We start from the raw sequence: 12,325 nt of genomic DNA on the forward strand, positions 1-12,325 counted from the left end.
TCCTACACTTAGCTCATACCCACAATTTTCCTCTACTCTCCACTCTTCCATAAAAAAGCTCAGGTTTAACCATTTCTTCAGGTCTTCATTTCCCGTGTCATGTAAAACTTATATTGAATAAATCTATATGCTTTTCTCTTGTTAATGACTTTTGTTACAGGGGTCCCAGCTGAGAACTTGGAAGGGTAGAGGAAAAAGTTCTTTTTCCTCCCCTGCAAGTACTTTTGAGCAGAGACTTGGTTGACAAAGAGGAGCTTGTCATATATGATATACAGAGATTCTAAGACTTGACCATGCTCTGTCACTTATCTCTGCCTTTCTTACCTTTCAGGAATATCCAGTGATAGTTAACTGTGTAAAAAAAGAAAATATCTGGGGGAAATTTTTTAAGTCTTAAGAATATTATCCTGACCAATTTTTAATAAAAATATGAATACATTTGCTTTGATATATCTAATTTTTAAAATGTATATCATCTGTGATTTTATTAAGTGACTGAATTCAACTTAAGGAAATGTTGAGATAATTCAAAATATAGAATTCCTGCTATCAAACAAAAGCATATTTATTTTAGAGACCTAAATGTATGATTTGTTCTCTCTGATAATACCATGGTTATAACCAGTGTAAGTTAAAATTAGAATTATTTAATAGTTATTAAGAAATATAAACCTATTTTTTAAATTGTTCTTGAATTTGGCACTTGAATTTTTCTAAGGAAGGAGAAGAGATTGTGATAACAACCACAAGCTATGATTTCCACCAGACTGAAATTAGAAGTATCGTTAAAATCCTGCATGATCGCAAAATTCTCATTCTCAATGATACCCTTTCCTATACTCACTTTGGTAAGTGGCTGTTCTTTAACCAAATAGATATATTATTAAAATGTCTCGAAATATTCACAGTTTAGTGCTGTCCTCTGTAATTACAATCATTTGATAAAACATCTCAGATTTTTAGAGGAACATTTCACTTGGCACTGGTACCCAAAGGATACTACTGTTTGTGTGTTGGCGGCAAAGAGTCCCTGCTGTGTGTATTAATTCATTCAGCAAATATTCAGCAGTGACCATTACATTCTATGGGATAAGGCTGACACTTTCTGTTTTAGGCAAGCTTCTAGAGATTCTTACACACACCGAAATTTGAGAACCCTTGATCCAAGAGCATCTTTGTCCTGATTTGTTTCATTGACACATTCCTCAGTGGTGACGGCACTTAGACAAGCTCCAGCAAAATGGTAAAACTCTAATTCTCAAGGAAAGAAGGAATTAATCAGAATCAACTGAAGATGATCTTTCAACTTGTAGGATCAGGGCTTTCCCAGCACCCTAGCCTTTCCCCATTTCACATGCTACCTTCATCTGAATGCCAGGAAGTGGAAGCAGACTGGAGTGTAACGTAAGAAAAGCCATTCAGATACTTCTGATGCTCCTGAGAACTACAGCTAAGGCGGCATTATGCACTGGTGGATATCAGACCTGCAGGGAAAAGAAACTTAAAAGAACTTTTTAAAGCAGTATTTTGATAGAAGCACGTGTCTATCATTCTATATCACATATTTTTTCTTTAAATCAAAAGAAAAAGGTTTCTTTGAAGAACATTTTAATCGTAAAATAGGGTTTGAAGATCGACACATAGATTCTTTCATTTAAAGTATCAAACACTTCTCTCTGTTTGAAATGTACCTGCTTGTCTTAAAGTTTGGGGTAAGACTTCTAGAAATGTAGAATGTAATTTAGGTTCTGTTTTTTTTTTTAAATTTATTTTATTTATTTATTTATTTTTGGCTGTGTTGGGTCTTTGCTGCTGCACGCTGGCTTTCTCCAGCTGCAGCAAGCATGGGCCACTCTTCATTGCGGAGTGCGGGCCTCTCACTACGGTGGCCTCTCCTGCTGCGGAGCACGGGCTCCAGCAGTTGTGGCACGTGGGCTCCGCAGCTGTGGCTCGTGGGTTCCAGAGAGCAGGCTCAGCCGCCGTGGTGTGCTGGCCTAGTTGCTCCGCAGCACATGAGATCTTCCCGGAGCAGGGCTCAAACCCGTGTCCCCTGCATTGGCAGGCGGACTCCCAACCACTGTGCCAACAGGGAAGCCCCTAGGTTCTGTTTTTAAATTATTAAGACGTAAATGTACAGACTATGTTTGATATGCTACTACATATTTGTAAAGAATTGTAGTTGGTACAAAATATGTCACAGGAAAAGAGGAACAAACCAAGGTTTAGACATCAGGAGAGGTAATACCTAAGTATTGCTGACTGTCTACTTGGCCCTGGACAAGTTCATTTACTTCTCTATCTCATTTCCTCATCTGTTAAAATTACAGTAAGTTTCCCAACTTGTCTCACAAGAGTGTTTTTGTGTATAATTTGAAGTGTTTGCAGAATACCTATGAAGCAGTAACTTTGTAAGTGCTGATTATAATAACCTTTTTGCTGTAAATAGAAGAAATACTTTTGATTATATTTATTTTATAAGTAAAAAGATATAATTTCTGACTGCCATCTGTGTACATTTAAGCGTGTAACTCTAATCAATCCATGTATTTGTGTTGACTTTTGGCATATTAGAAAGTTACGTGGTCTGTGAGCTGCAAAGAAACTAATAAAGACAGGTATTTCTTAGTGTTGGTAATAATCTAACTGTCCTGCTGCAGCTGAAAGATACCTTGTTCCTGGAACCGATCAGAGCTACACGTTAGCAGCTGATGTTGGGATACTGAATAGGAACATCAAAATACTCGGTGAGGATTATCCAGGTTGGCTGAAGGAATCTTTTGGTGCACGCGTCCTAGTCAGCTCATTCACTGAAAATATGGTGACATTTAAAGGTTAGTACAAATTCAGTTTATTTTTCTAAATGAAATATAGCAGGGTCTCTTCTGTGTTTAGTTCTTAAATAATCCTCACTCCTTTATAGGATCATTTGTGTTAAAAAACAAAATCCAACTGAGGAAATTTTAAAGATCTTACTGGCTTTATTCAAGGATTCATGAATCGGGCAGCATCCAATCTAGCTGATACAGAGAGTCAAAGAGCTGTGCAAAATAAAAAACTTTTATAGGCAGAAGGGAGCAGGAACAAGGTAGTTTTACTAGGCAAAAAAGAGGACTGGTTATTGCAAGGTTACTTCCCATGTAGGGGGCAGAGGTTTATCAAGCAGATTACCTAACCAATGCTGATCAGGCAATTCGTGATGGACTGGTTTAAGGTTCCATTTCAGGAGAACTGAAACTGTAATTAAGTCTATTTGATGATGGAGAGCTTAGCAAAAGTGACTCCATTTTGGGCCTGATGTCTTGTTTTTAACACATTGAAAAATAAAGGCTTGAGAGGGCTTATGCAGTCAGGTGCCACCCTCCAGAACCAAATTCCTAACATTATTCTACTAATTTTATCTTTATAGACAAAATAATTATCAAATTAACAATGACCTTAGGTAACAGCTAGCCCAACCTTGCCCTCAAACAGAAATCATTTCATAACAAGCACACTGATCTGTTATTTTTGTTTGAAGGAAAATTTTAAATATATTTCAAAGATAGAGAAATGTATAATATAATGCTTATCATCACCAATTACCACAAGTATCAACTTTGGCCAGTCTTGTTTGATCTATGAGCTCACCCACTTTCTTCAAGCCCACGGATTATTTTGAAGCAGCAAGCATATGTTTTTTAAGATATAATTGACATATAACATTGTGTAAGTTTAAGGTCTACAATGTGTTGATTTGATACACTTATATATTACAATATGATTACCACAGTAGCGTTAGCTAACATCTCTATCATGTCATATAGTTATTATTATTTTGTGTGTGTGGTGAAAACAATTAAGAGCTAGTCTCTTAGCAACTTTGAAGTTTATAATATGGTATTTTTACTGTATCCCTAAGCTGTACATTATATCTCCAGGACTATTTATCTACTAGTTACAAGTTTATACCCTTAAACAGCTCCCTACTTCTCCCACCCCACAGGTCCTGGTAACCACCTTTCTACTCTCTATTTTTATGAGTTCAGCTTTTTTAGATTCCATACATAAATGAGATCATACAGCATTTATCTTTCTATCTCTGACTTATCTCACTTAGCATAATTCCTTCAAAGTCCATCCATGTTGTCCCAAATGACAGGATTTCCTTCTTTCTCACTCATGGCTGAATGCTATGATATATGTATACACACGGTGGAATGTTTTAGATAGATAGATAGATAGATAGATAGATAGGGAGGCATCTCACATCTTTATCCATTCATCCATCAATGGACGTTTAGGTTGCTTCTATATCTTGGCTATTATGAATGAAGCAACCATGTATTACTTTGTCTAGAAATATTTCAGTGTGTAAATCTAAAAGACTTCTTTAAAAACATCTCTAAGAATCAGATATTAAAATGTTAGTAATAATTTCTAAACATCAAATGATTGTTCAGAATCCTCCAGTTCTTTCCTTTTTGCCCTTTCCCCTCCCCCTCCTCTTCCCTTCTTTCTTTTCTTTCCATCCTTTCTTTCTTTCCTTCTTTCTCTTTCACTGTCTTGGTTCAAATTGGGGTCTAAATAAGATCCATGTTGCAATTGGTTATGAATCTTAAATCTCTAATTCATTTCTCTTTCCTTGCAATTTATTTATAAAAGAAGTTAGGTCATCTGTCCTATAGTGTTTCCAATAGTCTGAATTTAGGGATGCATCCCTAGAATTTAACTAGTCCCTGCCTCCCTTGTATTTTCTATGCATAAGTAGCAAATTTAGAACTAGCAAATTGACCAGACTGGGACTCAATTTTTAGGCAATAATTCCTCATAGTTGGTTGTTATTTTTCCATTAATAGGCACATAATGTACGATTATTTTTCCTTTTGTGATGTTAGCAGTTATTAATTATCATTGCCTGGATCTATTGAATCGCTGAGGTTTAAAAATGGTGATATTTTAATTCTACTATTCCCTCCTCATTTATTATCTCAAATATTTCTCTAAAGAGAAGCTTCCCCAGACCACTGTTTGAATACCCTGAAGGATAGTTTAGATAGAAAAAAATGTTTGATTCTTTCCTCTTATTAACTAGTTTTCTAAACACTGAGTTGGTTGCCAAGCATCCTCCAAAGGTAACAAGGAGTTTTTGTTTTGTTTTGTTTTGTTTTGTTATTAGTATCATTATTAGTTCCATGGATTTGAACATATTTGATATGTTCTAATCCATTGTGAACGTTAACCTTATTGATACTGAAAATGCCCTCCTGTTGACCTTCAGAACCTTTTCATGTTGGTGCCTAAGTCCTCCTTATGACTGTTTTTTTTCATTACAAATTTATTTATTTATTTATGGCCATGTTAGGTCTTCGTTGCTGTGCACGGGCTTCTCATTGTGGTGACTTCTCTTGTTGTGGAGCACGGGCTCTAGGCACGTGGGCTTCAGTAGTTGTGGTCCGTGGGCTCAGTAGTTGTGGCACAGGGGCTTAGTTGCTCTGTGGCATGTGGGATCTTCCCAGACCAGGTATTGAACCCATGTCCCCTGTACTGGCAGGTGGATTCTTAACCATTGTGCCACCAGGGAAGTCCCTGATTGTTTGGGGGGGTTTTTTTTAGCTTCTTCACTTTCTGATATGACAAGCCCATGTTGTAATTTTTTTTTTTTCTTGCTGAGACTGGGAGTAAATTCTTCCTCCAAGTAACCCTGGTTCTTTTTATTGGAAGCTGGTGTTTCAATCTCACAATCTGGGTACCATGAGTAATCCTCTATTCTTGACTTGAATTGTTTCAGCAGGAGCTCACTTGGTTACAGTACTGCCTATTCCATTTTGCAACAGCTCTCATTTTAGAAAATCTTTATATTGAGCAAGCAGCTATCCCACTATAACTTCTACCTATTGGTCATAATTTGCCAACAGAAGCTTAACTGATGAGGAGAATAGTAATGATGGTCGTAAAGTAATACAAGATTCCAGACACTGTGCTAAGCATTTAACACATATTATGTCATTCAGTCCTCATAGTATTATGGCATAAATATTGTCCTCTTTTTAAAGGTAAAGAATTAGATGATTAGAGGGAAGAAATTACTCTGATCTTGGATACTAGTCCATGTTGTTTCACTTAAAGTCCCATGATGGACCCTATTCACATGTCAACCTTTCCTTGCTCCAATAAATTATTTTGTGATGTAAGTAAAGAAAATGCATCTATGGCTTTCGTAGGCCCAGGGTCTGTAGTAATCATTTCTTCTCTGTATCTATCTTATTAATCTTATGTTCTCCACCATACATCTAATCGCTGGCTCATGGATTTCCAGACAGGCTTTTCCCTTCTAGTATAAAATAACTCTTCTCCAATGTACTTTATTAGATATCAGGTTTTGAAACAAGGAATACCCTCTACTGTATTTTTACCAGCCATGAATCTCTGTGCCTCAGTTTCCTTGTATAGAAGACAGGAATAATAAAAGTTCCTAAGTCACAGATGTTGTGTGAGAATTAAACCACACATTGCCCGTTAAGCACTTAGTACAGAGCTTGGCACAGAGTCATGGCTCATGGATTGTTATTGCTGTTCTTAATAATCTATGAAATTGCCTTTTGTCACTTCAGTGGCACTTATGACAAAGTCGATCAGCAGATACTTGGCAATGCATATTCTGGAAAAAATTATGTAAAGATTATGTCCTTAACAGCTCTTTAGAGCATCAAAATTGAAATGTCAGGTAAATTATAACTTGTGCCTCATGCCATGCATTCTCAGCAGGGACTGTGTCACTACCAACAGATGAAAATTGACTCTTGGGGGGAAAAGAAAATGTAACCAGTTTGTGGTCCTCCACAGGGCCTCCGTACCTTGACAGATATGTAGTGTATCTGTGGCATTAAAATGTCATGCAGAGGGAACGCTATTCAGAAAGAGAAATGTCTAAAAAGGTTCTTGTGAGGGGCAGTAAAAAAAACAAATTCAGAAACGTTGCCTTATTTGGATTAAAAGGGCAGAGAAAAATGAACACAATTTTCATGAAAAAGTTGAAAACAAATTTGTAATTTGGAAAATTACGAAAACTTTAGTAGTTTTTCAAAAATTTTTATTCAGCTTCAAGGAAAAAAAAACGTGTAACTCTTTTCCCCACTAGGAAATGCAAGAATAAGTAATGTGGAATTTTATCACAGCGGTCAAGAGGGCTTCAGGGATATCACGGATCCAAGATACGCTGTAACATTTCTTAACCTGGGACAGGTTTGTACTTTATTTTTAATGTTTGCATATACCCCAAATTAAGTATTTTGATTTCGATTTGATTTTCATTTAACTTTACTAGATACCCATATCTTAAAATTGCTAAGACTATAATCTAATATAATAAAACTTTCTTAGATGTATTTCCCATTAATGTTTTTAGACTACAACAGTATTTTATTCCAACCATTTTATGCATTATTTAAGGTCAGTAAAAAAAAAAAAACAAACAGAAAATGGAGCACAAAAGGTGAAAGAATTGAAGATCTATAATAGTATTTCACATCTCTACTTTACTTTACAATGACCAAAAATATTTCCAAACAGTTACTATTAAACAAAGCGAGTGTTGCTTAAATTTCTCAAATGAAAAGCATGTCTGTATATCCATGCCTCTGTCAAAAGTGGGAAAATAAATATGCTTAGAGGGCTGCTGATTTAAGAAAAAATGAGAAAGAGCATATTTCTTATATAGAATTTGAAAAAGAATAGATGCATGTATAACTGAATCACTTTGCTGTACACCTGAAACTAACACAACATTGTTAACTATGCTCCAATATAAAATAAAAATATGAAAAGTAAATAAATTAAATTAAATTAAAATATATATATTATGGAGGGGAGATAAATTGGGAGTCTGGGATTAATATATACACACTACTATACATAAAATAACAAGGACCTACTCTATAGCACAGGGAACTATACTCAATATTCTTGTAATAACCTATAATGGAAAAGAATCTGGAAAAGAATAGATATATATGTATAACTGAATCACTTTGCTTACACTTGAAACTGAAACAACGTGGTAAATCAACATGTCAATAAAGATAAATAAATAAAAATTTTAAATCATGTAGATTTGGAATTGAAACCCCTAAACTACTCATTGACTGTTTCCTACAGACATTTGAATTGTAACCCCTGCCTTGAGTATCAACTTCCGTGGTTAAAAAAAAAAAAAAATCCCTGCTCATCATATAATAAACTGTTCTGAAAAATAATTTTTAGTTCCTTAGAATTTTATAGGTAATGATAGAAATATAAATGCATAGAAAAGCACTTGAGAATTTTAAATTCACATTTAAAATAAGCATTTCTTTTTTGCTCTTTTTAATCATAAACCAAAGAAATATGGAAATTTCCCAGGATTAAAAGGTCTGCTGGGAAGTCATCTTCTTTCATGGAATGTAAATTGAGTATTTTGTTTATCAAGATTTGTTTTCTGAAAATCACCTACTTCAAATTGTTTTCTTTAAATATCCTTTAACTTTGTTTTTAAAATGTTCACTGAATCCTGATGTTTTATAGATTCAAGAACGTGGCTCATCTTATATTCAGGGCTGTGCTTTTCACAGTGGCTTTTCCCCTGCAGTTGGTGTATTTGGGACAGATGGATTGGACATAGATGATAACGTGATTCACTTTACAGTGGGGGAAGGTAATATAATATTTTGGTCCAATAACGTGTCTTCTGAGACAGCCTTGTCTGCAAACTCTAGAGCCAGGGTGTCCAATTGATCTTTCTTCAAGAATGGAAATTAAGGGTCTATGTTTGTGCTAACATGGTAATTACTAAACTGCGTGTGGCCATTCAACACTTGAAATGTGGCTAATGTGACTGAGAAACTGGATTTTTAATTTTAATGGTACTTAATTATATTACTTTACATTTAAGTAGTTACATGTGGCTATGGCTATCATATTGAACAGTACAGCTCTAGAAGAATTATTTACCAGACCATGATCTTATGTGAGTTATTTAATCACCAATAGTTTAAATTACTGACTTTTAACATACTTCTCACATATAAAACTAAAAGATTATTCACAAATAAAGAATTTTTTAAAAGAATATATTTGATTTTATTTAGGGGGTTGTCCTTTCTTGAATATCAGTCTAAAGCATAATACAAATTCATTTAAGGTGTATAAAATTTGTGGGTATATTTGTTAAAAATCTAAGGTGAAGCCTGTGAACCCACATATTTAACAAAAGATTTTAATTCAGGTAGTCTGTTAAGGAGGTAGAGTATCAAAGAGTTCAGAGGGTTCACTCTAAAATCAAAAGGGTTCGTTTGTCAGGTTCAAACGAGAAAACTAATTTCATGGAAGAAATGAAAGACATTCCCTATAGTACTCATTTGGGGGAATTTTCTTTTTTTCCAGGCATGAGAATATGGGGGAATGCCAACAGAGTCCGAGGAAACTTGGTTACACTTTCAGTTTGGCCAGGAACCTATCAGAACAGAAAAGACTTGAGCTCAACTCTCTGGCATGCAGCAATTGAGGTAGTGTGAACAAATTTAAAATTATAAGTAGACAAAATTATAATTTGTAATTCCCTTATTGAAGAGTATAATTTCTGTAGAATTTGTAAATCTCAAAATGTCATTGAAAATGATTTCTTCCTTAGATAAAGATTGTGGATAAAGTGAGCTGATTAAAGGAGTGAATGAACTTTCTGTAAAGATGTTGTGAGCTCCAGTAGCCACTGGATTTTTCTCTGTGTTGATGTCCATTGGTTTAAATACTTCTCTTATTTACTTGCTTCTCCAACATTAATTATTGATTTCAAGTTCCATCACAGGGTCTCTCTGCTTCTAATTGACTGAATGCCTTACACATTTTACTATTTAACTCTGAATTTAAATGCAAAATTATAATGATAGACTATAAAATCTCTAAAATCCATTTCTCATCTAAAACTCTTATGATTCTATATGCAAGGTTATTTTCTCTTATCAGATATTACTAATTGGGCCCTTCTTGTTTCCCGTGAGGTTTCTTCAATTACTATAGGTATTTATTTAGATGTAGAGTGAGATTGTAAGCAAGAAAATAGAAAGTACAGAGAGGATTTAGAGGAAAGATAACTTCCTCTTGTTTTTATCTTACTTACTTTTACCATAGGAAAGAAAAGGAATTTTAAAAGCTCTCTTTGAAAGATAGGGTAAAGATTGAATTTTGTTTTTGTACAACTATTAATAATCACCTTAAAGCGAAATCTGAAAGCCTGGAACTTAGTATACATTTATAAGGTAATAATGTTCTCTTTTTGTCTATTTATAGATGTTAGAATGTAATCAAATGTCAATTCCAAATCTTTAAAGTTATCTATCTTTTTTGAAAGGCATTTTTTTTAGTTTTATGAATTCCATTTGACTCTATTTTTATCATAGTCTTTAAAAATAAGGCTGTTTAACATGCTTTAAATAAGTGAGATTTGGACTGTTTTGCTGATTCTATGTAGGCAAGAACTAAACCTTCTGTGCTCCATACTTTTCATTTTCTACCACTCTGATTTGGCTCATAAAATAAATTTGTTTAGTAATTACCTACTTGTTCTAACCCAGTTTTTTATTATAGCAGATTTTCTTTAATGAATGCCTCTACTGAATTTTATGGTCCACTGTAATTGCCTTAGTTGTCGTTTTCTTAATAAATCAAATTGGTAACAGAATACAACCAAAAAACAGTGATTAAATTTTTGTAGCCTTGTTATAATACTGGAATTTTGTCTATGGCTTGTTAATATTCAACAACGTCCAGTGGATTTTGTGATTGAAATGAAAAGTAATCTCTTTAATGTTCTTTTATAATGAAGTCTAAAGTATAGTATCTAGTGGTAGGTTTACACCAAGAACCTAAGGTAATTTCAGTACTTCATTTGTATTATAAATTTGAATGGGGTGAATGTGAATTAAATTTTTACTCCTGGAAGTATTGTCATAATTAGTTTTCCAGTGTATGTTGCATACCTTCTCTCAGTGCATAATTGTGTAAGAGCCTGACCCAAAGCATTTTCTTTATTGTTATACTAGATCAATAGAGGGACCAATACAGTCTTACAAAATAACGTAGTGGCTGGATTTGGAAGGGCAGGATATCGCATCAATGGTGAACCTTGCTCAAGTAAGTCTTTGGCATAGAGTCACTAAAATTAGGAAATAACTTGTCCAAATTTGTTCAAAATAAATAATTATTGTTTGTGAGTTGTAAAGTAATATTGCTTCTTCCTGGGCACTGAAAAAACTCAACAAACTAAATTATTTCCATATACTATTGGGTTTAAAGAAAAAATTAAAACCAAGTTTATTCTCATCCTTCACCCCTATCACCCTTCTCCGGCAGCCCCAGGATGCCACGCTCTGGACAATGCCCTGGCCCTAGGACACTGCAGTCCCAGATCCTCTCTTGAGACCCCGTCCCCATCCTCATCCTCCTGAGACCGGGCCTTGCTGCTCCCCAGGCCTCCCCTTCACAGTCACTGCCTCAGGGAGGTCCCTGAGCCCCAGGCTGAGGAAGGTGACCAGCCCTGTCCTTGTGATACCCTCATGTCCTTCTCTCCAATCCCATGCCATTGGCTGTGCCTGCCGCAGCGTGTTTGCATTCCTGATCCCGCTAGACATGAGCTCTTCCTTGACAAGGGTGTCTTTATTCTATCCCTGTGACTGTAGAGGAGATGAGAAGGAAAGAGCAAATCAGAGGGATAACCAGGGAGACAGAGTGAGCCAGAGAGTGTAAGGGAGAAAAAGAGGGGGTAAAGTAGAGAATGGTGGACAGTTGGGTCTGATGGACTTGGGAAGACACAAGAGTGAAAGAGAGTAATCCAGGCAAGAAGCAGTGGGAGGAAAATAAACAAAAGGGATCAGCAGAGAGATTGGGGAAGACAGAATAGGATAAGGTGTGTTGACTAATAGTATCAAGGGAATAAAAGAAGGATAGATCCTTTAAAAATACGCTTTTAAGATAACTGTTTTCCATGTTTATGATCCAAAAAACTCTTAACAACAGCTTCAGTGCTTGATTTGATGGTGCTGAACAGTGATTATCTTATTCCACCATCACTTTCTCAAAAGCAACTTGTAAGCATAGAGATACATGCCTATAGGGATATGTCACTATTTCATGCTGCCACTTTAAAGGAATACATGCTCACTATTCATATGTTAACACCTGCAAGCATGAACAAAATCAAAGGACATGAACAGAGGGTTCTCAGATACATTTCTATCAGATTAGTAAAAATCAAGAATTAACTGAACAGCTGCTCTCCTGGCAAGGCTGTAGGGACATAGTAACATTTCACCACTTC

General features: G+C 35.3%; 1 protein-coding gene across 1 annotated transcript in view; it reads left to right on the forward strand.

The window, feature by feature from the left end:
* PKHD1L1 (PKHD1 like 1) overlaps nucleotides 1–12,325 on the forward strand; it is a 153,143-nt gene that overhangs the window by 108,835 nt on the left and 31,983 nt on the right. Inside the window, exons 58-63 of the mRNA XM_059042747.2 lie at nucleotides 719–848; nucleotides 2,658–2,831; nucleotides 7,118–7,221; nucleotides 8,539–8,668; nucleotides 9,397–9,518; nucleotides 11,052–11,142. Coding sequence (XP_058898730.1) covers nucleotides 719–848; nucleotides 2,658–2,831; nucleotides 7,118–7,221; nucleotides 8,539–8,668; nucleotides 9,397–9,518; nucleotides 11,052–11,142 — 751 coding nt within the window. The remainder of the gene's footprint in view (nucleotides 1–718; nucleotides 849–2,657; nucleotides 2,832–7,117; nucleotides 7,222–8,538; nucleotides 8,669–9,396; nucleotides 9,519–11,051; nucleotides 11,143–12,325) is intronic.

This window comes from Kogia breviceps, chromosome 17 (assembly GCF_026419965.1).
Source record: "Kogia breviceps isolate mKogBre1 chromosome 17, mKogBre1 haplotype 1, whole genome shotgun sequence".
In the NCBI taxonomy this organism is placed as follows: domain Eukaryota; kingdom Metazoa; phylum Chordata; class Mammalia; order Artiodactyla; family Physeteridae; genus Kogia; species Kogia breviceps.